The sequence below is a fragment of the Rousettus aegyptiacus genome, unplaced genomic scaffold, assembly GCF_014176215.1.
Source record: "Rousettus aegyptiacus isolate mRouAeg1 unplaced genomic scaffold, mRouAeg1.p scaffold_m13_p_6, whole genome shotgun sequence".
Taxonomy (NCBI): Eukaryota; Metazoa; Chordata; class Mammalia; order Chiroptera; family Pteropodidae; genus Rousettus; species Rousettus aegyptiacus.
The window spans coordinates 1,330,861-1,358,080 of NW_023416309.1; the positions used below are offsets into that span (position 1 = coordinate 1,330,861).

General features: G+C 44.2%; 1 protein-coding gene across 11 annotated transcripts in view; it reads right to left on the bottom strand.

The window, feature by feature from the left end:
• Nucleotides 1-1,368: 1,368 nt before the first annotated feature.
• The window catches only part of WDFY4 (WDFY family member 4), a 271,485-nt gene continuing 245,633 nt past the window's right edge, over nt 1,369-27,220 (bottom strand). For 8 of the 11 annotated variants that reach the window (XM_016142861.2, XM_036223475.1, XM_036223474.1 and 5 more), the window contains 11 exons: nt 25,691-25,782; nt 20,237-20,449; nt 17,653-17,800; nt 16,822-16,890; nt 16,408-16,571; nt 15,306-15,464; nt 10,958-11,137; nt 8,172-8,354; nt 6,113-6,197; nt 2,564-2,675; nt 1,369-1,858 (listed from right to left, as the gene is read on the bottom strand). In XM_016142861.2, coding sequence (XP_015998347.2) covers nt 1,792-1,858; nt 2,564-2,675; nt 6,113-6,197; nt 8,172-8,354; nt 10,958-11,137; nt 15,306-15,464; nt 16,408-16,571; nt 16,822-16,890; nt 17,653-17,800; nt 20,237-20,449; nt 25,691-25,782 — 1,472 coding nt within the window. In that variant the 3' untranslated portion in view covers nt 1,369-1,791. Of the gene's footprint in view, nt 1,859-2,563; nt 2,676-6,112; nt 6,198-8,171; nt 8,355-10,957; nt 11,138-15,305; nt 15,465-16,407; nt 16,593-16,821; nt 16,891-17,652; nt 17,801-20,236; nt 20,450-25,690; nt 25,783-27,220 lie in introns of all 11 variants that reach the window. The other 3 variants (XM_036223477.1, XM_036223476.1, XM_036223478.1) reach the window with 2 other exon arrangements.

A 27,220-nucleotide genomic window follows, 5' to 3' on the forward strand; every position in this document is an offset into this window, starting at 1 on the left:
TGAAACATGACAGCAGGCCCAGCTTTGATATTTATGACTCTGCTTCTTAGCCTTCCTTGGGAGTGGTGCTCTCTGCTCTTCAATTTATGGTCCTCTGGTGCAGCCCCAGATGGACTAAGAGATTGCAAATGGGCTGCCTGCTAATGGTACATGCAGAAAGTGCAGGGGGTGGCTGATCCTTGGCCCCAGGGTCAGCTCTTATGACCCAGGGGGTTGGTATCCTGGACCTGAGATGTGTTTCTTCCTTCATCTTGCCCTTTACAAAGACCTCAAAGTTTACAGATAGATCATAATTTCCTAACCACCTCTGACTATTGTGGACATAGCTGCATATCATTTATATTTCCTCATTAATCTTTAAATTGACTCACTGCCCCCTGGATGCCAGACGACCTAGGCCATAAGACATGTAGTCCATTTTCTTGCCATCCCCAGGCCTAAGCTACATTGGGTGGGGTCAGCCACTGGGGACTCTGCAGGACTTATAGAAATATGGAAACAACTGGAATTCCCTAGAAGGGAAACCTCAAGGTAGGTAGGTGATGCTAAGGAGTTTAGCCTCTTTAAGTCCCCATGTGCCTACCTGACCTTGATTTCACTGAGAGACAGGCAAATTTCCTTCAAAGTGTCCTGAAATACTGGGGCTGGGAAAGACATTAGAGTGAACAGGAAGCCATCAATGCCCAATGACTGAGCCAAGAGTGACCCAGGCACCGGAAGCTATTGGAATTCGTCAGAGGGGCTAACTACCCACCTGCCATGTATTTTTAGATGGGCAACAAAAGTCACATGGCAGTCCAGATTTTCCCAGGGTGAGTTCCAGCTCAAATCAGCATGTATAACTGTGCCCTTGTCCTCCATATAAGGACAGGCCCTGGGAAGAGCTTGCCAATCCTGAGACTGGCTGGGATCAACCACCTGCTTTGGGGTGTGTTCGTGTTTGTGGACACACACATATTTATATTTGTGGTCAGCAACTTGTTAAATTAAAGAGGAAAATATATTTAATCTTGGCTGGTGTTGTTGCAAAAAGGGCCATCCCAATTCAATTTGCTGGCTGTGATAGTGGATCTGAGGAAGGCCTGGGTGGGATGCCCTCCACCCCTAGGCTGACTTCTTTATGCCTGCAATGGGCAGCCTCATGTCTCTGTCCTGTGCCTCAGCCACGGTGTGGACCTTTACTTCCCATTAGGCTCTGCATGGCAGGCAGAACAATGGAAGGAGCCAGATTCCAAGGGAGGAGGCAGAAAGGGCTGAGAAACACTCTGAAGGAGGGCAGTGCTTCCCTGAGGCCTTCCTGCCTTTATAAGAATAGAGATGCAAATACATGAGTAGAAAAGGGCAAGGGTTTTTAAATCAAGAGCTCTCTTGCATTTGGAAAATAGTTGTTTTAATAAAATAAAGACAATACAATATTTCCCACCCATTTCAAGTAAGAGATCCAAATTTTTTATCAGTGCAAAAAGCCCTTTGAAAAGGTGAGTCGTGTATGATTTCCTGTGCAGGTGGTATCAGCAAGGCTCGGCTTCCAAAGTAAGCTCTCAGACCCCCATGTAAGCTCTTATCCATTTTGTGAAAACGCATCCTTGTGCAATCCAACGCCGAAGTCCCATGGGCCACGAAGAGGACTCAGAGTGTGGAGCTTGGACAGCTAGTCAGCCCTGTCCTCAGGGCCTGTGAAGAAGAGAGGCCCTGGGATTTCCTTTGCACCCAGGCACTGGATCAGCCTGCATTCTGCCTGGTGTGGCTGCCCATGTCTGATATGCCAGGGCTTCCACTGTCTCTTTTTTCCTACCCTTCTGCAGACCAGCAGAATATTCTCCCCTTCTCATCGCCAACCAGGAGTTTGGTCTGGTTTCTTGGGAAGAGAAAGAATAGACAGAAGTGTTAGATGCAAGCCTGATTCCTGCTTATCCCAACTGGCACTCAGGAAAACACAACATAGAAAGTTCAGTGCAGGACCCGGTAGAGCCTCTAAACAGGGGAGAGTGAGCGGGAAAACTGGGACATATTTTGACCTGGGGGAAACTTTTGAACTATGAGGGAGGGTTGTGGCTCCAAAGCACTGAGGGGATGTTCCAAGAAGCCCAGGCTCCAGAGCAGAGTGAAGCCCTGGCTTTTTCTCTCCAGCATCTCCGGGTGCCTCCCGCCCTATGAGAGATGCAGCCAGGCCCTTGTGTAGCGTCTGACACTTGGCTCTTCTACATTGGCTTAGAGCCCTCTAAAGGCATTTTCTGTAATGTAGGGTAACCATCACTCCAAATGTTATAATTCGCATAGACCTCAAGACAAAGTCCCTCTTTAGGGTAAAATTACCAACCAAAATACTTTTATACTTTAGAATATTTTTATGAATCCATGGATATTCAATAAGAGAGAGCAAAAACATATGTGTTAAAAAAAATTTTCTAGGGCCCTACACATCCACCATGCCTAAATCCTATGAATGGTGGGCACTCCTGGGTCCTTGTAGTGAGGGCACCCTAGGCCAAGAGCCTAGACTATCCTAGGGGTGGCCACAGCACCCTCTGCTGGAGGCATGGAGAAGCCAAGCCTTCATTACCTGGACATGGCCAGAGCAGTCACCGCAGGGCTGGTCTTGCTAGGCTTCCCTGTCAAAGCAACGCTGACATCCAGCTCTCTGCACAGGGCGATATTCTTCTCCCACTTTTGGCCTGTGGGGACCATGTGAGAGAATAGTTAGAAAACCCAAATGGCTTCACACACATGCACCTGTACGTTGACACACAGGGCCACAAACATACACACATATTTATATTTGTGGTCAGCAACTTGTTAAATTGAGGGGGAAAATATATTTAATTTTGGCCTGTGCTGTTGCAAAAAGGGCCGTCCCAATTTAATTTGCAGGCTGTGATAGTTACATGTGCTGACGTGCTGCGGTATCCATTGTGTACCAAATTGGATTTGTGTATTATTGCTTTCTAAATTGCATGCCTAGTTCAGCAAAATTGTTCATCACTGTTTACTGGCTTTATGCTTAATAAGATGTCCCACAATACCTTGCTTCCAGGATGTAATGCAGCCTGTAATTGCCTAGTAAAAATAAATTACATAAAGTCGGCATTATCAACTTATCTAAATCCTCTCACGCCACAACCAATAATTAAATGCCGAGGACATTTTTTCAAAAAATATAACTCAATGATTGTTACTTCACTCATTTTAATGACTGCATTTGAGGACAGACAGTAATTCCTTCAATGTGGAGCGTGAGTTGGAGAGATATAAGCTGGGTCTGTCCCTGTGAAGTCAGTCACTTGACTAGAGTCAGGGTGGGAATAATGCAGCTGCCCCAGCTGTCCCGCAGTGGTCCCTTATGTGGTGCAGACAGGCCCAAGCACCAGGCACCAGGAAATGGACGTGCATTATGTGTTTGTATAAAAGCCCAAACAACCAGCTCTTCCCGAGCACTCGTTATATATACCAGATTGAGTCCAAATCTGTAGGGTGGTTCCTAAAAGAAATTCTACTCAACTGGGTTGGTCCTGTTACAAATCACAAATGAATTTCAGGTAGAAGTTAGATTACATGTTCACACAAATGCAATATCCTTATTATCTTCAAAGATCTCTTTTCCTGCTCTTTGTGACATTTGTGTAATATATACAAGACAATACATATGCAAACATCCACGTGTCATGCCCAATACTAGTCCCTTTCCAACAAAAGAGTTTTGAGCAATATAATAAGAACAACAAGATCTCCTCTAGGTTAGGTTTATAAATCTGCACATGGATTTGCTACCTCTAAACTGGTGTTCAGACTGATTTTTATAATTACCTATGTGCCCTTCTGTCATTTTATACTAATCCTCCTATGAACTGTAACTTTGGCAGTTAATTCTGTGGGACAGTGGTGGTGACCTCAGGTCAGGACAGACAGAAGGGGAAGGTGTGGACCTGGGGCTCCTTTTGGCCTGAGGCCGCCTTATTAGTTCCCTAATATCATCAGCTGGTGAATTAGGTGACTGGTCTTTTGTCATCAGCTCACTACAAGTTACGATGTGCAGAAAATATCTACACTTGACAGAGGGGGAAATTGAGGGCCAGAGAAATTGCCTGTGATAGAGCTGGGTCTAGAGCCTTGTTTCCTGCTTTTTATCTCATGTCTCATCTTGCTAGATACCATTACCAATGAACACAGCCATCCCAACTCTTGATCCTGAGTAGAAAACTGTAAATCCACCTGCACTTCCAGAATCAACAGAATGTCCCAGAGGTGCCCTTTATTCATCCATCCCTCCATCCATCCACCCACCCATCCAACCAGGATTCTTGCCAGGACATCCATTTACCAACCATCTTCTGAGCCAATCCCTTTAGTTTATTGGACCTAGATAGCTTCATAAGTGTGCAGTTAAGAAGTGGCATGTTCTCATGCAGGTGTACAACAGAATTACATCATAAGCAGTCTGGAGAATAAGAACCCTGTGCTAGCTCTCTTCCAAATAGGTATGAATAGGGGAGGGGATTTGACTACTGCTCTCCAAAGAAGGGCTGTGAATTCTTTAGAATGCATAAGCCTCAGTGTCTCGATTTTTACTCTGAGACGGACTGACTGCTTTTGTTCCTAAAGGACCCAGAGATACTACAACCAGTGAACTGAATGCAGTTGTAGGTCCTTGTGAAGTCTCAGCTCTAGGTCAGCTCAGATTGTGGACAAAGGCTTCCAGATGGTGTTGTCTTGAAGGAAGGAGTTCCCATGTACAGCTTGGGAATGAGTAGGGGCTGAGCAAATGTCTTTATATGCTTGTGTGAAGAAAGAATCCATGAATCAGTGACTAAATGAATCAAGAAGGTGTGGAGTACATTTTAAAAATAAACTCATTAATAATGGCTGTTCTTTTCAGGAGGCACCCTTCACCAATCTGTAAAATTCTCTTCAGTGGTTGATTACAGTCCTGGGATGCAGCGGGGCTCATGATGACAGAAGAATTCACACTTCATGAAAGGTTAGCTGCATTGGGGTAAGTGGTAGGGGGCCATTGGGAGGTGAGAAGAGAAGGAGGTGGTAACTTTGATAGTGAGATTTGTGCCTTTACTCATTGTGGCCTGGCAGTCATGGTGATGGTAATTATATGGCTCTATCTGTGATTGAGGTCATCTTGGCAGTGGTCATGTCTGCTCGGTGGAATAAGTGAGAATGAGAGTCATAATATGCTTCTAGGGAATTTTGGGTAAGTTATTGAATCTCTGTGCACCTCAGTTTCCTTATCTCTCACATGGGTATCATAGTAATACTTACCTCATAAGGTTGCCATAAGAAGTGAGAGAATGCATATGCTCAATGAAACTGCTCATGGTCAGCTTTCTCCCTCACATTTCTGTAATGATGGCACGGGTGGTGGTGGTGCCAGTGGTTGTGATGACAGAAGGTAGAACAGATTTTCTTCTCTCCCCATTTACCACAACCCAAGAGAGCTCTGCTTCTCAATATTTTCCTGGAAGTTGGGTTGGGAACAGGACCCCAAACTACCTTTTAATAAGCCTCCTAGGTCATACCGATGCAGGCTAACTCTTAGAGCCACTTTGAGCAAATTGCCATGGAGATTTAGGTGAGTTGAGCCAGGATTAACAGGAAAGACCGGGGCCTATGGAATCACTTTCTCTCTCCGGAGATATGGCAAGGCTTCTCCATGCTCTTGTCTGCAGCCTGGCTGTCCAGGCAAGGACCTGGCTGGACCCAGGCTCTGGGCTGAGGATTCCAGCATTGAAGAGTCATCCAGGTAGATGGAGAGCATCAAACCAAGCTTGGTGAGGTGTCTCCCTCTCCTGACACTCAGAAGCCTACGACAATCACCACCGCCACAGTTCACATATCCTAGGAGTACCCCAGAGCTCACTGGTCCCTGCAGGATGAAACCAGAACTAAACAGCTTCTCCATGCTTCTTCACAATCCACTAGCAGTTAGCTCACAGTAAACTGTGCTCCTGTACCCCCAAACCTGGCAACATCCTGAGAGACTCAATGGCTTTCCTGGGCTCTTTAGGCCTGGGTGGAGCTGCAACCCTGAACAAAGGAGGGGAGAAGAGTGGGAAGGCTGAGCTAGGCAAGGACACTCCATAAGCATCCCTAGCAGGATGGTTACCTCTTGGGCTTGGAGGCTGAGCTAAGGGCTCCTCTGGTGCTGCCCGCCCAGGAACAGACATCTTCACATCCTCAGTCTTCCAAATCTGCCCAGAAAAGAGAAAACACCATGAGCTTGGGAAATAATTCTGTCTGCGTGATCAGGCCCCATTACATTCCTTCATACCTATAAGACCCTGAGGAAAGGGGCATGGTGCCCTTTCACTTCTGAATGTATTTTGGGAAAAAAAGTTACTTAGACTCCAGCTTCTCTGCACAGAGGTTTAGCCTAGCACAACTGCAACTTAGATAAGTTCACTCCTTCCCCTTGTGTCCATAGTTTATCTTCAATCAACCCTTACCTGCAAGGACAAGACTCAGAAGCCAGTTTATTATTTTACTTAGCTAATGCTATCTTGTCCCTCTGCTACCATCCCTGGAGGCATCCCTTACCACTTAATAGCTGGGCCTTCCCATCCTCTGTGTCTGGCCTTAGGTCTCAAGGCATGCTATGAGTGCCTCAGGCTGAGCACATATGGCTTCTCACTTGCTGGAACTAGATTTTCTGTTGCTGAAGAGCAAGGACCAGCCTCTACTTAAATGCTTCTGGGAGCTCCATACCATGTCTAGCACAGCACTGGGCCATGCCAGAAACTCAGTTACCAGGCTGAATGAATGGGTGCTGAGTGCATGAAAGACTCCCTCTCATGCTTTGGGTGGGCCTGTGAAAGAAATGCACCTGCTGTTCAGCCAGCCCAGGCTCCTACTCCACCAAATTCAGTTCTTTGTGATCTCCTCACATTCAAGCTGGCTCAGGAACCCTGCTTGCTGCAGACACTCTGTGCCCCTCATAGCTCACATTTTGGGCCTATAAGGAATTTCTCAGGGGGCCTTCCTCAGCCTCTTCTCTCCTGTCCATACACTTCGGCCACTCAGCATGCATGGCCTCCCCTATGCCCTTTAATTTCTCCTTATCCTCAGAATTTGGCTGAAATGCCACCTACTCTAATGTTTCTGTTGGAAATAAATCCATTTTCCTCTTGGAATCCACACCATGTTATTCATGTGCTTCCTGAAGCATCATCACGATTATCCTGAGACTCTGAGTATGAAGGTCCCTGGAGGGCAAGGTTAAGTTTTATCTATGTTGGCCCATAGCGAGCTTTCATAAATGCTTAGAGAATTCAATGGGCATTTTCTTGAATACCTTTGACTATTCAATTTACATTTTCTTTTATAAACTGTGGAATTCAACTGAGATGTTTTTGAGTAGGCCTCTTACTTATCCTTTATCTACTCATTCCTTCATCCTTTTTGTCACTCTCAGAAAAATCTCCTGTAATTTGTTCTTTCCATCTTATTCCTTCCACATCAATGTTTCTTTTTCCTTCTCTTCTTCATTTCCTAATGCTCTCCCTGTCCATGGCCCTCCTCAGAAGATCCATGGTACTCTGTGATTATCTTAATCATAGCATGAACTACATTCGTGTATTTTCAGCTTTTCTTCTCTTTAGAATATGAATATCTTGGGGACAATGGCCTATATATCATTAATCTATGTGTTCTCTCTGGCTTGTGTGAGTTCTTGGCAGAGAGAGAGTTCAATAAATGTTATGTGGGAGGGTGGATGGATGGATGGATGGATAGTTGGAGGAACAAATAGTTGGGTGTGTGGATAGATTTAGAATGTGTGGATGAAAGGGTAGATGGAAGGATCGATATATGGATAGAAGGAAGGAAGGAAGGAAGGAAGGAAGGAAGGAAGGAAGGAAGGAAGGAAGGAAACAGATAATAGTAATGTGTGTGTGTATACATACATATATATGTATATATATGTGTGTGTATATATATGTATATATACACACACATACACACACACACACACATACACACATATATAATTTTGTTATTCATTTACTTTTTCCTGGAAAGAGCCTTGCCTTTGCCCTCATTTGCTGTGGGGACCTGATCTGGGATGGTCTCAAATGTAGCCTGAAGATTTAGAACCTTGGAAAAAGTGAGCAAATGAAGATGAACACATTTCTCAAACCATGTTCTCATTCTGCCCAAGACACACTTACCCGGACCATGCCGTCTTGACTTCCGGTGATGATGACATGGCTTGTGTCCCATGCTGGCCCCTCTATCACGCAGCAGCAGGTTATGGCTCCTTCTGGGCCCCAGGCTGTGGTAATGCTTGCCAGGGACTGTCCATTGACATTCCACAAGGACAGGTGGGCTCCCGCACAGGAGACAATGGTGCCCTGCAATGTTGAGAATTGGTTTCCATCCAAGCTGAGATTACTGCCCACCCATTGGCTACTTGCTCAGCCATGCAGTTTGTATACCCAAATACGCTCAACCTATTATCTTCTGAAGACTAACAGAGATACTCCAAGACCTTCTAAGATATTCACTTCTGTCCAGCTAAGGCCTACTGTGCTTTCACACAACTGTAAGTTCCTGGCATTTTTCATATTGCAATCATATAGTTGGATACTGCTTTTTCCCACACAAGTCGACTGGCTCACCCTTTAGAATCTTCCCATAACTCTCTTTCTGGCAGTATACTGACTAGTATAAAAGACTCAGGCTGGATACCAGCCCTGGCTCTGGACACAAGGCCAATACCTGGCTGGACAGCCCTGTCCCTAAGAAGCAGCTTTGGCTATCTCTTGGTGTAGAACAGAGTACGGAGGTTCAAATGACTGTGAATGCTATCTCGTGGCTAATAAAATCAGACAATGTCCCTCTGGAGGGAATTTCTGAAGAGAAATTTCCCCATCGTATCTTTTGAAATGTTTATATCCAGAGTGTTTGCTCCTCAAGTCCTTGTCTATTTTTGTGCCTGGTGGAGTAGTAGCCTCAGAAGGGATGTAGGAAGCTCTACACCTCCCATAGCTCCCTGGGCTGGGCTCTATCATGTCTCTTCTTGCTTAGTACAGACTCCCTGAGGCCAGGAACTATGGCTGTCCAGCACCGATCACCTTGCCCAGCAAGTAGTTAGTGAATTAAGCTGGCTTCAGGAGAAGTTGAATTCAATAAGTTATTGTCCTGATATATCTTCTCTGAGATCATAGGATATCATTCTTTATGGGTTTTATGTTCTCCCAGGTCAGGATGTAGATGAAAAATGGGCCATATACTAAAGCTGACAAGCTCGGGAAAGACATACATGGTGGGCCTAACAAATTCAGAGACTAAAAGTAACCACATAGGATGGTCTCAACATAAATATTCCTAACTGAGAGCAGGTCATGGTATCCTTGGACTGTAGCTTCCTTAACAAAGGTCAGTATTTATCTTAAGTGAGGCTGTTTATTGTCTTTTTGCATCTAAGATAACATACACTTAGGATGTCAGAATGATCTACTTCTTCAGACCCCTCAGGGTACAACCTCAGCCAGAGCACTAGGACCACAGAACCCTCATTGTTATCTTGTTCCCCAAATACCATTTCTGTGTGCTGTAATTGTTAACTATCATGTAGCCACCAATGTAAAAGAAGTATATCTCTCTGTTTTACTTTTTATCTAATCTCAGTGATTTTCTCACTTTGCTTTCTCCTGCCTCCCTAATCTACCACCATTGAATGTCATGTAACCCGTTTTACTTCTCCTTTGATTCCAATAAATAAAATAAGCTGCAAAACTACCATTCTTCACAGCGTTTTCTCAATTTGTTGAAATTTTGCTTCCCAGCAATTGTCATCCATTTGGCTTAAATAATCTCTTAAAACACTCTTTCTTAGGCTGGATGTTCTCTCATTAACGTGGGTTTGGTGCCTTACCAATACATGCACTCATTCATCTATTCACCCACTATCCTCCCATTTATTCATCCATTCTCCATCTCTACCCTTCTACCTATTACTGGTTCATTCAAATATCCATCGAACTGCATACCTATTTATCCATCTATTCATCCACCTATCCGCTATCCATCAACCCATACATCCCTCAATCTGCCTATCCATCTGTCTACCCATCTATCCAGTCTTCATTCATCCATCCATCTATCCAACCTCCATCTGCCCAGGTAACATTCATTTTGGATTCAAACCTGTTTGGAGCACCATTTTCAGCCAAAGTTGATACCAGGAGCCTCCTCTATCATCTTCCCCTCCTCCTATGATCCCCTTGCCCATTCTGTCCTTGCTGTGGGCCCCCGGGGTTTTCTATGAGTAGATTCAGAGCCTGTGCATCATCAGGGAACACCGTGTCCTATGATGTGAATTCTAACTAGGGAGAAACTCTACACTGAGAGTTACATATGTATTTTTTTAACTCTATCTCTCATACTCTCATATTATCTCTCTCTCTCTCTCTCTCTCTCTCTCTCTCTCTCTCTCTCTCTCTCTCACACACACACACACACACACACACACACACACACACACACACTCATACACATACACACACGTTTCAGAAAGGCTCATCTTTGATAGCCAGCATGGAGGGAAAGCAGAAGCACTTCTTGTCATGGAGACCAGAGGTATCTTCTGAGTCAACACTGATTTGCAGTCAACAAGCTGATTAGTTAAGCCCAAAAGATCCCTTGCCAAAGCTAACTTCTTGCCCCAGCTCCTCAGTACCCTCAGCAGAACAAAAACTTTCCATTGCCCTCACCATTCCAAGGGAAAAAAAATAAGGAAGCAAAAAATAAAATCTAGATTCAGCTGCCACATATGTTACTGGTTCCACTCTGCCTGTTTAGAGAAAACTCCACACTTTGGGGACTTCTCAACATTCTGGGGCAGTCAGCATTTCTCTGCATCTGGGTTTTCTCTAGGGGCACTGTTTACCATGATACCACCCAGGCCCACAGACATGTCAAGAACACAAATATTGAGAAAGAGGAGCCTCACCGAGACATCACTAATGGCAATGGCAGATATGCCCTCCCGGTGGGCAGGCAGGTGGGCCACATGGGTGAGGTGGTCCAGGTCCCACAAGATGCAAGTACAGTCTTGGGAGCCACTCACCAGGAGGCTGAAGGTAACCGATGCTGCCAGGCATGTGACAGCCTGTGTGTGTCCATATAAGGCCTAAGAACAGAAGACAGACCCACAGGTTATGAGTGAGACCATCAATCCAGCTACTTGGTGAGATATTTTGCCCTCCCTTTTACTGTTAGGCCCCAGATGAGGAAACAGAAATGAAGTGATTCAGTTATTCCAAAGCCTGTGATGTGTGTGTGTGTGTGTGTGTGTGTGTGTGTGTGTGTGTGTATGCATCCATGGTTGCCCTCTCATTTTCATTGGTCTCCAGGGCTGAGGCCCACCTGAGGAGAACCAGTGTCATAACCCAAGCAGACACCAGCAGCACCCTCATGCTCTGTACCTCCTATATTTGTCTCTAACCCTGAAGCAGCACATGCTACTTTTAGTATGCAAGGGCACTGATTTACAATGTGTAGAATCTCAAACAGCAACATGAATATCATCTGGGAAATTGATAGAAATGCAGATTCTTGGGCCTGATCCAAGACTTATTGAATTAGAAACTCTGGGGGAGGGGCCTTGTTACCTGGTTTTCACAAACCCTCCAGGGAATTTTCATGCTCACTCAAATTTGGGCGTCGCACTATGGGAACCTCACAAACACATGTGCCCCTGAAAACTAAACTGGGAAGAAAGCAGACAGGTTTGGTCATAGTTAAAAGTATGTGACTTTTCAAGTCTGATGTATCTGGGTTCATAGCCGGTCTGGCCATGCAGTAGCGGGTGACTCAGGACCTCAGTCTTGGTCCTCAGATTGACCTATGCAAGGTCTGGCTTGGTTCATGGATGATTATGTGTTCACATCTAGCCATAGGCCTTCCTTCCTGAAGATATATTCTCGAAGGGCTGGGGCAGGCTACCAGGCCCACTGCTACTGGCAATAGTGTGGTTTCTACCACAGTCATTCTCAGGGGCTCCCAGGATGCATGATTTGAGAGTTCTGTATACAGACGTGCCTGCTTCCCTCTGGAATCAGCCAGAGAAGTGTGGAGGTGGCCGTCTCACAGTGGTCACCTTGGCTTACCTAGTGGTAAACCTCCACCTTCAGGACAGATAGCTGCTTACTCATTTGGGCCAGTGAGGCTGAGAACCATTTGTCAAAGCTGTCACTTTGCCTGGTCCCAGCAATTAAAAGTTCTGCCTCAGATTCCTGTTTGTCCTCTATGGAACTTAACATGCTACCCACCAGATGGTGCTGGCATGGTTCTGGGCATAACGCATGGAAGAAGATTTAGGTAATCTTGGGGAAATGGAAACTGTCTAAATGAATAGGGGAAAGCAGAAGATTTGACAGAAACGTTCCAGTTGTCTTCACAGAATAAATTAAGTTTTTACCACAGTGACTCTAGAGTACAGATTGGGGGTGGAGGCAGGTGGCAGGAATAAGGGCTGTGGCTTCAGAGAGAAAGTCTCTGATCCCCAGCACCTCTGTCTGTTCTCCATTTATGGAGCCACAACTGCTGCTTTCTGCAGGGGAGGCACTGGGGCGTGAGAGGAAGAGCCTGCATGCGTGGGGACCATCCACCTACATACACAGGCTTGTTTCCTAAACTAAAGCACCAGGAGACAGCCAGCACCACCCGCCATCTACAACAGCCTGGGAAATCAAACAAGGGAGACAGTAGTTTAAATGTGTTCTCAATCAGTTCTTTTGTTCCTCAGAATAAAACCTCTCTACATGACCAATGAAAATAACTTCATTATATCATCTTCTACCTAATTAAAGTAGCAAAATAATAATAATAATAATAATAATAATAATAATAATAATAAATAAAATAAAAATAAAACTTCGGCAAATAATTTTTCATTCTGGATATGATGTGATGAGATGGGTCCTCCCAATTAAGTGTTGGTAACAACATAAAGCTATAGAACTGTTATGTCACTGCACATAATTCTACTTCTTAAAATTTATTTTAAGGAAACGATTCATCAGAACAAAATAGAAATCTATATAGGATGTTTTCTAGTTAAAACTTGAAAGCAATGAAATTGTGTAGGTTTAGAAGAAATGGTTTATGAAACTGTGGTGCATTGACATAACAAAACAATTGAAATGTAATTTTATGGAAATAAAATAATATGAAAAAAGTGAAATGTAAATTATAGAGACTGTACAAAAGTGGGAACAACTTGATAGGCTGAGTGAAATAGAATAAACATGTTTACACAATGACCAGAATGGTATAAATGTGTGTATCTGGAGGTGGTAGTATGCGACAATGAAAACTTTTACAGGGATTGTAGAGAATTGTTCCATTTTGAAGTGAATTTTAAATTTGTCTTTAATATTGAAATATCTTTTAAAATAAAACACTTTCAGAACCTGTTTATGAAGCTATTTAATGATGACTTTCCTGTGCACAAGTTGGGAAGAAAATTCCCTCGCTGAGCAGCTAGTGGTCTGGGGGATCCCCAAGACCACGTCAGCCTCTGTAAACAAATGATAAAGGGTTTTATTTTTGCCTAGAAAATAAGATCATGTGGTATTTCCCATACATTTTTTTTCATGATTTAAAATAAGGAGAGGATGATAAATTACATTTTAATGCTGTCAATACAGGGACTTTTATGATACATCCACAATACTGAACAGGACCTGGGAGCAAAAATGGGAGGGTCACTTCCCCAGCTCTCCAAGGCTGGCTTTGGGGTCAGGTTGGATCTGTTGCCATCCCCAGAGTGATGCCTGGGAGAGGGGGACAGAGTAATACAGTCTTTTCACACAGGTCCAGGATAAAAGCCCAGTCTCCTGACATAGCAGTTGATGAAAAGGAGCAACACGAAAACATGAAAAAGCAGGTTCTCCAAGGCTGGCATTGGAGGATTCCTCTGAGAGTCTGGGGAAGATAGTTTGCACTAGACCTGTGCCTGACTTGCACAGCTGCCTGTCAGCAGGTGCCACCACCTCTGCAGAACTAATCAGCGCCCTCAGAGCTGACCACTTCATTCCTTCACCTTATGGTTACTGAGTGCCCACTGTGCACCATCCGTGTATGGGGGTGGCTTGGAAATGCCCAGAGAAAGCCAGTATCAGTTCCAGTGGAACATGTTCAGTTTAGGAAATCTGGTCAGTGGTGAGCTTTGTATGATTAATTTTGTTTTTGTTATTTTGAGGCTATATGGCTAACTACAAAACAGATATAAAAATGAATTGCATTTAGAGTTAGAAGTGTCCCCTAGTGATATACTTGGGCAAGTTCAAGAGTACACTGAGAGAAAGTATGGGGTTAAGAGTTAGACAAACTGAGATTAAAAAGCAAACTGGACCTTTCTGAGCCTCAGTTCTGAAAGTGGAATAATAATACCTGTTTTACAAGATTGGATTAATGTGCAGCATCTTCAGTAAGCAGTGAGTAGCACTCTGCTTATCACTCTGAATAGCTGTGGTATGTGAGGTGGGGCCAGTGGAGTCTTCTGCCCCTGAGTCTACTTCCTTTTACTCCAGCACAGCTTCTTCTGTCCTGAGATAGTCTTTCATTTCTTGGCTCTATGATTTTGGATGAGTCATTTAACTTCCTTGCATCTTTTTTCTCACCAGTAAAGATGATAATGATATCTATTTTGTAGACCCATTGAGAAGGTAAAATGAGGCTATCCACATAAAAGTGCCCATTGCAAATGCTCCAACATGTTCTCTAGTTCAAGGAAACCAGTTTCACTGGCACTGATATGTAAGTGGTATCTCTCACCGAGATGTGGTTCCCCATGGAGGCATCTGCCCTGTGCACTTGTCAGATTCACCCATGGTTATGAAATGGTTCTGTTATGGGTAGAAAATTTTCCAGTAAGCCAGCATTAAGGATTTACTCTGCTTCTGTAATCTGCTTGCTTGACTGATGTTAACCAGATCTGCTAACAGTCAACTTCTGCTTCTATAATCTGCTTACTTATTCTAGGCTATATAAACTGCCTCTAATGGAAGCTCAGGGCTGATCTCCTCTAACCCTGCATGGTAGAGAGTCAGTCGCCGGCCGGCTAATAAAGGCTCGCTGGCTAATAAAGGCTCACAGTTCATCTCAATTGGCTCCGTGGGTCTTGGATTTGATTTCACCACAACAGTTCCTTGAATGACACAGAACTATGTGCCACCCTCAACACCTCACTATGTTCTCTGGTCCTGAGGTCAGGTAGTTGGGGCATGGTGGGGCACTGTGCCTGCCCAAAGCACATCTTCCCAAGGCACCAGGCCTGCCTGAGGCCGCCATACCTGCTTGAGATGCAGGCCTCTTGGGCGGCCTTTGGCCATGCCGAGCTCCCATACACACACTACGGCACTGGCTCCAGAAGTGACAATTGTTGTGGGGGATGGGCATACAGCACATAGACAGCGTCCCCAGGCAGCCAGGTTCTCGAACGTCACCAGAATCTGTAGAAGACAATAGGGTGAGCAAGAGTACCAGGAAGAGCACGGGGCTGGAAGCCTGGGACAGGGTGACAGAGGGATATAGACAGGTCTGGATGCCACTAGGCTGCCCATGTGTCATGTAGATGTGTCACTTATTCAGGAACCTGACCCTACCAACAAAATCCAGGCCATCCCAAGCCTGTCCTCAAGAAGCTCATACTCTAGTAGGTGGGGGGAAACATGTGAACAAGTAGTTATGGGGACCCTGTGAACCCTTGTGAGCACAGGTAACACCAGGAGGCTAGCAACTCAGCCTGGGGAGTTCAGAGACAACTTTCAGAGTGGGTGACATCTAGGACTGTTTCGCTAGCTGCTTCATGAAGGCACCTGAGGAAGCTTGAGGAAGGATGAGTGAGAGCTTGGTGGATAGTGAATTCATGTCATGTTATATATAGGGTGAGGTGAGGGATTAGTAGGAAGGAAGTGAGGGTAGAAAAGGAGGCTAGGGAGGTGGCCACGGCCACATTCAGAAAGCAAGATAGCTAGATGACCTAAAGCAGGGGCGGGGCCAAGTCACAAGAGAGCTTGCTTCTGGTACCTGTTGAATGCTCAGAATGTGGCCTCTGAATCTAAGCCATGACTGGAGCTGGAGGAGCCCCCAGGACTTCCCACCCAGAATATGTGAGAATCTGGGTAGGCTCGATGTGCAGACAGTGGTAGTAATAGTGTGCACTGCTAACTCACAAGCTTGGCCCCTTGAAGTATGATTAAAAGCTTGGCCCACCAGGGCTCTTGGCACAGCCACATGAACCCTCTCACTCCCTGGCTGGGGACACAGCAACATGGAAGATGTGGGCCATGGGCTGCTGTGCCTGCTTTGGGCTCACCCATCTCCTGATCACCTCTGCCTTAACCAGAAGGAGGCTGAGGCCCTGTGGCCACCCTGATCCCCTGGTCTGCTCACCTTGTCTGAGCCGTAGTTCCCCAAGCAGCAGCTAAAGTCGTCAAAGCCCCAGCTAAAGGTTCTGTTCCAGAGAGGAGGCAGCAGCACCTTGTTCTTCTCCACAGCCAGGATGGTCTTCTCGGTGGGGACAATGTGGCCAATGGCACCTTTGGGGGACTCTGAGCCTAGAGAGAAAAGGTACATATCTGCCCCACAGTCAGTATGGTGAAGCTCAAATGTCAAAGGATCACACCCTCTTTAGCTGGGCCCAGAGAGGAGCCAGAAGCAAGTAACCCAATCTCAGCAAAGCACGTGCCCGGGCAGGAGCCGCTTGCCAAGGCACCTCAGTCCCAGGCCTCACTCCAGCGGACACATTAGACCATGTCCCCAAGCCGATCCCTTGGCCCTCAGTTCCTCCCTTGACTTAGCACATACATTTAGTGTGTGGCCATGCAGGTCTTCTATGTCTCTTAAGGGCTGATGGCAGGGGAGGAGAAGCTGAAGCTGTCAGGGCAGATGTCACAAAACCATAGGAGTCATGAGGGCTCTGTCCTTCTCAACCGTCCCAAGCACCATATCTAGCAGGGCTGGGTGTTTCAAAGACACTGTTCTTGGAATTCAAGGGAAAGAACTGCAATAAACCCTGTTTTACTTCTCAGGACCAGAATGTTCTATGCAGTAGGAGCTCCCCAAAGCAATACATGTCCCAGAGTGGCACAGATATTGGACTTCAAACACACACACAGCTTCTCTAGGAAGTAGCACAGCTAGAACTCACACCTGAGCCATCTGCCTCAGGGCACATGCTTTTGGCAACTGGCTGCAGGCTCACCTGGCTGATCAGTAGTAATGGTGTCTATAGGTACCAAGGACAGGAGGCTGCAACCCTCCCTCAGGAAATCTCGGACTTCCCTGTTCAGCTTTGGAGGTGAGGAGGGGCATGTGTGTATGAAAGAGAAAAAGAAAGAAGAAGAGGGTAGGGGGTGCGTGTGTGTCTGTATGTGTGTGTGTGTGCTTGTGTGTATGCATGTACATGAAAGAGAAAGGTATGTATCTCGGATAGACAGACAGATACATAGGTCTTCAGAAGTCAGAGTCTGACAGAAGTCATCCTAAACACTTACAGGGCTCCCCAGATTCCTGCTGTGACTTGAGACACAGTCAGACCACAAGATCCTGCTGAAGTCTGTGCCCTTGAAGGAATACCAGTCAATGAAGGGACAACCTAAGGAAAGGGAATCAAATTAAGAAAAGCCAAGTATTCACCTTTGACTGTGACCTGAGAGGGCCTCAGTGACTGTGGGCTGTAGAAAAAAGGCTGTGAGTAGCCAGGCAGGCTCGCAGGTGTGGAGACATCCTTTCCAGATGAAGGCTTTCCTACAGTGGTCCTGGCTGGGTGGGGTTTAGTAAAGAGCTGGAAAAGTAAGGGAACAGATGCATATTGCACAAGTCATTGGGGGTAGACAGCCAGAGGAAAAGTTATCAGCATGCTAGTGGTAGCTGTACCTTTACTCTGGTGGTCCCAAGGCTCAGCTTGCTCCTGACCTAGGTGACCATAGCCAGCATAAACAGGACCATCTGGTTCAACCCTCAGATGTTATAAATGAGAGGTCTGGAGCTCAGAGAGGAACAGCTACTTTCTCAAGGTCCTGCATAACACTGGCAGACATAATCTTCATGGCTACGAAATTTGTCTTCTTCACCAAGCTGCTTGGGAAGAGGATGACCTCACTGAGGAGTCCCTGATCCCTGGAAGAGCTATCTCTCATAATGTGAGGTCAGAATGGCCATCTCCCCAACCCAGATCACATGTTTCTCTTCATTTGCTTGAGCCATTTCTCATGTTTTCCCTTTCTCTTACATACTCTCTGTGGGCACATCCATCTGGGCATCAACACAGAATTCTTTAATAGCATCCATTCAAATATTGCAAATAGTACAGGCAAACTCCATTAGTGGCCTTTCTTATTTTTCTTAGATCTCTACTGTCAAATTGTCCCTAATGCTGAACTTTTTGCATAACCAGGCAAAGCATGAAGTGCAAGTCCGTGATATCTGGCAGAATCTTTGCTGTTGGGCCAGAGAGTATAGCTAAGTCAAGCTCCAGCTCTTAACCATCCCCTCCCCTACCTGACTAAGCTAGTGCTGGGCTACTTTCTCCATCCAGTGGGCACATTCCTGGGTACCACCATGGAGAAGGCCAAGGTGGGAGCTGGCTTCAGCTGGGGACATGAGCTCAGCAGGCAGCTGGGGGCCTCAGAGCAGCCTTGGCTCAGTTACAGCCCTCCATCAGATGCTGAACCATCTAGTAAAGCTGGGTGAGTGATCAATAGAAACAGACATCAAACAATGATTTTTAAATGAGCATTAAATAAAGAACATTCTTCCTTGCACAGCAGAATGACTAAAGCACTGTAGTCACTGTAACGGCTTTATCAGGCACAGCATCTTGATAGAACAGTGCATAGTTCTAAAGCATTTTAATCTTGTCTTCAGGATGGAATCACATGAAGAATTCAAATTCTTATAACTACTGAGAACTATTTTTTAAAAAAATTCACATGGTATATCATTATGTAAAATTAGAATCTAAACTTATGTGCACTCCATAATCACACTGGTGTGAAAATATTTTTAAGGGTACAGTTAGATGGTGGTGGCTACTATTTTGAATTTAATTGCTTTATCTGTACTATTCTTTTTTTTTTTTTTTTTAGAATGAAACCATTAGGCTACCTAAGCTTCTTTCTTGAAATTCTCTGCTTTCTACCAAGGCTTGCCTTGGGCAAACCCACATTTAGACATGCCATCCATTCTCCAGTACACCCTCAGGCCCTTCCAGTTTCCCCTTAGTGAGAGCTGGGCAGAACAGATGTTATTAGTTTTGCACTAACTGAGATGAGACCATTCAATCCTCATGGTTACATGTGGGGAATGTGGTCCAGGATAGTTCTAAAACTGGCTGGGCTTGTGCACTCATTTCCCAGCGACTCCTGAGTGCCCAGGCTGGGACTCCACCTGCTGGACCATGCTTCTGACCCCTAGATGGCCGTGCTCAGGGATAAAACTTCTCTATACTGAACTAATGTTTGAGAATAAACAGGATAAAATTAATTTAAAAATGCCTAACTTTCCTGCACACCATTCATCAGGGCATCTACGTGAATGCTCGACCTAATGCTTGCCATGTGATTATACTGATGGGGGATGGAGCCAGCGGAGCAAAGGCTCATGTGAGATCCCCGACATTTTACCAGGGGTCCCAGGGGGCAGAACTGAGACTCTCACACCAGTGGCAATGTGACATGGGCTTTGGAGCCAGCCAGATGGGGCTATAGCTCTACCTCTACGCCTGCTAATGCTGCATTGTAGGCATCTTATTTATTTAGCTCCTTTGAGCCCCAGTTTCCTCATCTGTAAAAGAATAATTCCTATACTCAAAGCTTATGAGAGGATTCAATGAGGAAATCACACTAATAATTAACATTTGTTGAGTGCTAATCATATTTCAGACACTTTTGAACGCTTGATATCTGAACGCTTGATTACTGAATCTTCACAACCACCTTACAGGGTAGATACATATGAATAATTAGATCCTACGGATTTATCATAGTGTCTATCAGAATGTAGACTTCATCATCATCACTAATGATGGCATCACATCAGGTGGTAACTCAGGGTTAAGCCTTGATTTTGAAGGCATAGGAGAATGATCAGAGACCATTTTGCCTTTCCAGTCCTCTTTCTTGCTTCCATCCCAGGAGAAAATGTCCTCACTCTCCCCCTAAAGCTCATGCTGGACACACTTGTTTTGAGAAAGGAAAACAAAGGAAGTGTCATGCTGTACCTGTTTGGGCACCTGTCCAAAGTTGCTGACAAACCCCAAGATGGTATTCCTGATCAGGGGGTCACTGATGTTACTGAGATCCATTTTGTCACCATAGAAGTAGGGGTGAAAGGTATTAACAGCTTCCACCGCAGCTGCCCCCTGCTGCTTGTACCCAAAAATGAGGTCTATCCAATGGTGGAGGTTGGCACTGACGAATTCACTTTCCAAAGCCTGGAACAGAAACCCAAAGAACATGAAACATGCAGGCCTTTCACAGACTCACATGCTCACTGCACCGATCAGGATGTTGGCTCTGCACAGGAAGTGAATGATGCCTGCCTGGGCTTGGTGAGCTCTAAATGGGCAGATGTGCAGGGCACCATGGACCAACCAATTCCTGCCTCCAATTAGTAGCAAAACAGATCTGTTTCTACCACCCTAGCTCATACAATACATAAAATAACCATGAGGATCACACAGGTTTTGGAGCGATAGCTGAATGAAAGAGACCAGACTGAAAATAAAGTCTTGACATCCTGATAAGAACTGACATAGGAAGAAGAGAGAGCTGACTGTCAGGAGGTTGAGACTAAGTATTGCAATTAGGAGAACACATTCTGGGAAGGATTGGACCCACGCATTGTTACATCTCTGTTCCTCCGTTTCTTCATCTGTAAAATAGGGACAATAATTGGACCTCTTTGCAGGTTGTTTTGCGTCCATGACTGGTACACAGCAATCTCCATGTAGTAGTATTAGCTCCAGTGATTACTCTGGACACCTACTAGGTACCTGACATGGCTTGGGGTTTTATTTTTGTTGTCTCTGCCCATCAGCACCATGTTTTGCTGGCAGGTATAATTACCCCACTTCTGGGGTAGGCTCACATGTATTTTTTGCAACTACTGTCCTAGTCCTCAACTTTCAGGCCCCAGAACTCCACAAGGGGCATCCAGCCTCACTGGGCAGATCTCAGTTCACTCAAGTACCTAGAGATTAACTGATATCTGGATCTGGGCCCCTTTTAAAATTATCCCTGGAAGGGAAAGAACAGAATATGCTTTTGAGGTACAGCTCAGTCCCTGGTAATGTGAACTTCCCTAATTAAGACGACTCTATCCAGTCCAGGGTATGCAGTGGGCAAGAGCACTTTATTCATGCATTGAAGGAGCAAGTATGAGGAACTTGAAGAATATTTTGTCCATGCTCAAGCTCTCTATCCCCAGGTAGGAAGACAGGAGATGTTCCAAATTCAGCCACAAATCCTTGCTCTGAGCTCACAGCTTCTAAGTGGGACCTAAACTTCACCCTTCTCAGGAACACAGCTCCCAACATCTACAGCCACCAACATCTACCTCTACCTAAAGGTGACATCTAAAAGGAAACAGAAAGAATTTATCACAGGAGTCCAAGCATGCTCCTTCATAGATACACCCCAGATGGTTGGTGCTGGCTTAGATTAGGGTGCCCAGGTTGGCAGTATTTCTCAACGTTGCCATACATGAGCAAGAGGAACCATGGGGCAGTGTTTGAACATCTCAGTTGACCTGAGAGATGGTACCTGTTTCTGCTGAGCAGAGCCCAAGATTTGCCATGATCATCCTTGGTGATTTCAATCTCTCACCTCTCAGTTTCTAAAATTCCCTTCTCCAGTGACTTTTGCCCTCATTCTACCTAAAGTCACCCATTCTCATAGACTCGCCTTAACCCAAGTCAGTATCTTTAACTGCTCTATCCTCAAAATTATTTATTCAAACAACCCAGCTGGTAAAAGCCACACCATTACTTTGCTGGTTGTTTACTTCCTAAAATTATTCCTCCACCTTATCAGTACTTTCAGTCTCCTCACTCCTTTATTTGTTTTAGTTTCAACACTCTCCTGTCTTTAGCCACACCTTGATCCAGTTTAGATTTAGTAGGTCATCATTTCAATAACAATATTTCTTCTTATGTTTTTTAATAAACTGTACTTCTATCTTTTCATAGCACTCTGAAAAAAAAAAACGCAAATATTATTTCGTCTTCCTGGCTATACCAGAGTATCTGGAGAATGTCACATAAAGCGATACATTGATTATCCTATAATTTTTGATCACCAATCTCAAATGGACACTGCGCATTGCCAGAAAACCAGATATGTTTCTCTGGCCAACTCATGCTTAATTGTTCCACATGACTGTTTCAAATTTCCTATACTCTCCTCGACTCTGACTCTCTTCCACTGTCCACTTTAAGCAGCTGACTATACCTCCCACTTTACAGAGAAAAAAGAAACCAATTAGAAACTCCTACTTATTTCTTAGAACACATATAAACCTACCTTCATCTGCTTACTTGAACCTACTATTAATTCCCTCTACTGAATTTTTCATTTCAGTTACTATATTTTTCAGCTCCACAATTTCTATTTGGTTTCTTTATACAATTTTTTTTAACTCTTTATTGATATTCTGTTGGTGAAACATCATGATAATACTTTAATCTTTAATCTTTTAAACATGGTTTTATTTAGTTCTTTGAACATATTTACAATAGCTGATTTAAAGGCTTTGTCTAATAAGTCCAAAGTTTGGGCTTCCTTGCATGCAGTTTTTATTGACTGCTTTTTCTCCTTTGTATAGTCCATACTTTATTTTTCTTTATATACTTCAGAATTTTCAAGGCTACTTGAAAACTGGACATTTTAAATATTATGATGTGGCAATTCTAGAAATCAGATTCTGAACCCCTCCCCAGGGTTTCTTGTTATTGTTGCCGTTTGTTGTTGTTATTTTTTCTAATAACTTCTCTTAACTAGTTTTATAAAATCTATATTTTTTGTTGTACATGGCCAATAAAGTCTCTGCTCTGTTAGCTTAATGGTCAGTTAATGATTGGATGAAGATTTCTTTAAATACTTAAAACAAATAGTCCCCAAGTCTTTGCCCAGGGCCTCTCTGTGCATGTTAGGGCATGGTATCAATGTTTAGCAAGGCAATTTAAAACTCTGCCTTTACCTTTACATCCTGCTTGCACCAAGCCTCAATGTCAGCCAGAATTGAGAGCTCAGGGCCTTTTTAGGTTTTTCTTGAGCATGAGCACAGCCTTGTGCATGAAAATAGCCCTACAGATGTGTGTCTTTCTGGGTTACCAGAGATAGCTTGAAGTTTTTAAAGACCTCTTATAAACATCTCATGCCATGGTTTTTCTTTTTAAGCTTTTTGGTTAACAAAAATATTGTTTGCTAATTATTATCTATAGCCTTTGGCAGCCACAGTGTTAAACAATTGTCTCTGATTGTTTTTGATAAATGTCATTAAAGAAAAGGCTGTTTGCACTGGGCAGGCTTTGAGTGGAGCCTTTCAGGGAACCACCAGACAGGTCAAATAATGACAGTTCTCTGGGTACGGGTCTTTGAAGGAGCGCCAACTCCATTCTACTCCCTCCAATGTTTGCCAGGCTGTTGGTTTTTACTGTGATTGTAGGCTCTTGGTTTTCAAGGCTACTATGGAGTTAGAGAAGAGAAATGGGAATGGTGCGAGTTAAGATACCACAGAGCTGCTATTCTTATCAAGATCCAGTGATTTTTCTTGAAGAAATACTTCCCTGATTGTTACAAGCCTTTGGTTAATTTACAGAGTACTGAAAAGTTTGTTATGACAAATTTTGCCATTATTCTTGTTGCTTTTATGGAGTAGAGGATTTTCAGAGATTTCTACTCTGATGTTTTCACTGATATCAATCATTAAATCCTAATACATTCCAACCCAGTCCTCATTTCACTAAAAGAGCTCTCCCCGGATCACATCTCTAATCTACATTTCATGGTACTGTGTGTTTAACCTTGGTAGCATTTTTTACAGATACAGTTTCTCTGTTATTTGCATAGTTATTTGATCAGTTTGGTTCTCCACTACACCACTGGCATCTGTAGTCATGCCTGTAAGAGTGAGCTTTCTCACTCACCCTAGGCCAAGAACTTTTCTGAGAACACCAGGGAGGAAGATGCTGCCACCTAAAGGGCAAGTTCATTTCTAGCCCAAGTACTCAAGATCAGTGAATTATGAAAGAGATGACTGATGTTACTGAGATTCCAGAGGCAAAGCAAGGATAAACCAGGGAAGAATTTTCTCCTTGCAAAGGAAGGACAGAAGAAAAGGCCCAAGTTTTGTTGTTAGTAATCAGGCATCCTCCAGATTATTTTTCTTTTCAGTTATAATTTACATAATAAAATTCACCTTTTTAAAATGTATAGTTCAACGTGTTCTGACAAATGTTGTCATGTACCAATTACCATAATCAAAATATAGGATATTTACATAAATTCAAAATGTTCTGTTATACTCCTTTGCTGCCATCCCCTACTTCAGACCTTGGTAACCACTGACCTGCTTTCTGTTCCTACAGTTTTACCTTTTACAGAGTATCACATAAATAGAATCCCATGGTATGTAGCTTTGGGTTATGGCTTTTTTTCCCCCTTAGGATAAGGCTTTTGAGATTCACCCACATTGCTCCATGTAGTAGTAATTTGTTCCTTTTTATTGTTAAGCACTATTACATTGTGTGCATGTATCATTTGTTTATCCATTTACCAGTTGATGGACAGACACTTCAGTTGTTTTCAGTTTTGACTAGTAAAAATAAAACTGATGGATTCCATGTACACATTTTCTGTGGACATATTTTCATTTCTCTTGGGCAGATAGTTACAAGTGGAATTGCAGGGTGATAATGGTAAATGTATCTTCAACTTTATAAGAAATTACTAATCTTTTTTTCCAAAATGGCTATACCATTGCGCTTTTCTTGTCAGCAATGTATGATGAATTCTGGTTGTTCCACACATTTGCTTATTCCTGTTTTTATCAGTATTTTAAATTTTAGCCACTCATGTGAATGTGAAATAACATCTCATTGTGATTTTACTATATGTTTCTCTGTTGACTAATGATGTTGAACATATTTTCATTTGTTTATACTAACCCAGGCATTTGATCCAGGATATGTGTCCCAAAATGGCTTCTGCCCTCAACCCACATTAGCCTTTTTGGGTAATAAACCAAGTCCTCTCCAGTCCTGGTAAATCCATTGTCAAGTAGAAACCCCTTGAGGCCTCTAGCCCCTCTCTGAACTATACCAGGCAGTATGGCTCAGGGCATGACCTTGCCTATAGGGCTAGCTAAAGACACTGACTTGCCCACCAGGGCATCCAACAAAAACTGAATTTTCTCCCCCAGTAATTCCTGCAGCAAACTGGCACTAAGGGCAAAGCCTAATGGAACTCCTGAAAGAGCCCAGAACCCTTCTTTTCCTGCCAATGTGGGGCACAGAGCCCAGCCCATTCTCTGGACTCCCTAGAGATAAATAAGAGCCTCAGAAATGCTTGTCGCTAGCCTTCAAATTGCACAGAAAGCCTCCCTGGAAATTAAGGAGATGCTGAGGCCTTCATTCAAGATTCCAGGGACTTCGGCATATTCTCACCCAACTCACCTGTCTGTGCAGGCTGACAAATTTCCGAGGGTCCTCATCAGCCCAGGGAGGGAGTTGCACATCCCCCAATGCTGTTCCGTCCTGCATGCAGCCTGAATGGGGTGAGAAACAGTGGGGCTTTGAGTAAATAGGAACCCAAATTGGGCTATGAACCAGGGAGTGTAACAGTGTGCTATCCAGGACTGCTGATTCCATGCATATCAGACTGTGGGCTGTATCCTACACAGGCCACACTGCCTCCTGCCTCTTCTGTCTGAAATGTCCCCACCCTTTCCTGCCTGGAATATTCCTACTTGGCCTCTAAGCCTTTGACCCCTCCATAAGGCCCTCCTAGCTTCCCACACGACATCTGTGCCTGACTCACAAGTGTATAAAAACGATTCTAGTGTCATCATTGTTTCTACTTCTTTCTTCCCACTGTTATGGCTTCTCATCTGGGTGCATTCTGTATAGTGCTGAAACAAGAAGGAGGTAACAACGATAATAAAAGCTATCGCGTTTTGAACACCTAAATGTATGCCAGGGCACTGTGCTAGGTGCGTGGCATACATCATCTTATTGAATCTTCATTTAGCTCTATAATTTATGTGTTTTCTCTTAATTTTTAAAGTGAAGACAATAAGGTTTTCAGAGGGAACTTCCCCAGACATTAAGAAGAGGAACCTGGATTCAAGCCCAAGTCTCTCTCCTTTCCATTAGCTGCACAAATTTGAGCAAGTTGCCTAATAGTTTTGGAATTCACTCTTCCCACCTGTTACTGCCCAGAGCTTGCATAAGGATTAAAAGAGAAAGTACAAATAACGTGCTCAGAAAAATTCCAAGCATATGAGAGTTGCTCAATAAATATTAGTTATAAAACCCTCTAGAGCCTTCATGGTGCAACTAAAATAAAATCTTTCTCTTCTCTCTCCGGCCTACAGGGCTGTGCCTGGCATGGCCCTTCTCATCATTTAGTATCAGCTCACCTGTCACCTACTCAGATGGGTCCCTCCTGGGGACCAAAATAACACAAGGCTCTCTGAGTCTTCAAACCAAAACCACTTTCTTACCTTCTTTTCTTGAAGGACTTCTCAGCATCATACAATATTTCACTTATTTATTTGTGCATATTTTATATCCCCTTACCCCAACCCTGAATGGAATATAAACACATTCAAAGCATTCTGTCTCAGAAGACACAAGTAATTCCTCAATTCCCCATTGCCTCTAAAACTGCCTTCCTACATCAGGTGCTTAATAACCCCTTGTTTTCCTGACTTTCCTGAGGATGCCTGGTCCTCAGCATGTTAGCCATTTTTGCACTAAGCCCCTCCTCACTTCCACATAGAGCCCTGCCTTTATTTCCAATCACTCCCTCACCCCTCCAGCACTCCCCTCACCCCAGGCTGTCTCTTTTGGCTTCTACCATTCCTGGTCCCCTACTACTTTCTCACGCCCCTCACCCCCATGCCTTGTGGGGGCTAAAGAATGGCCTTTGCATTCATCCATTCTCATCTCTGATGAACCCAAGTATCTGAGAATGTGAACATG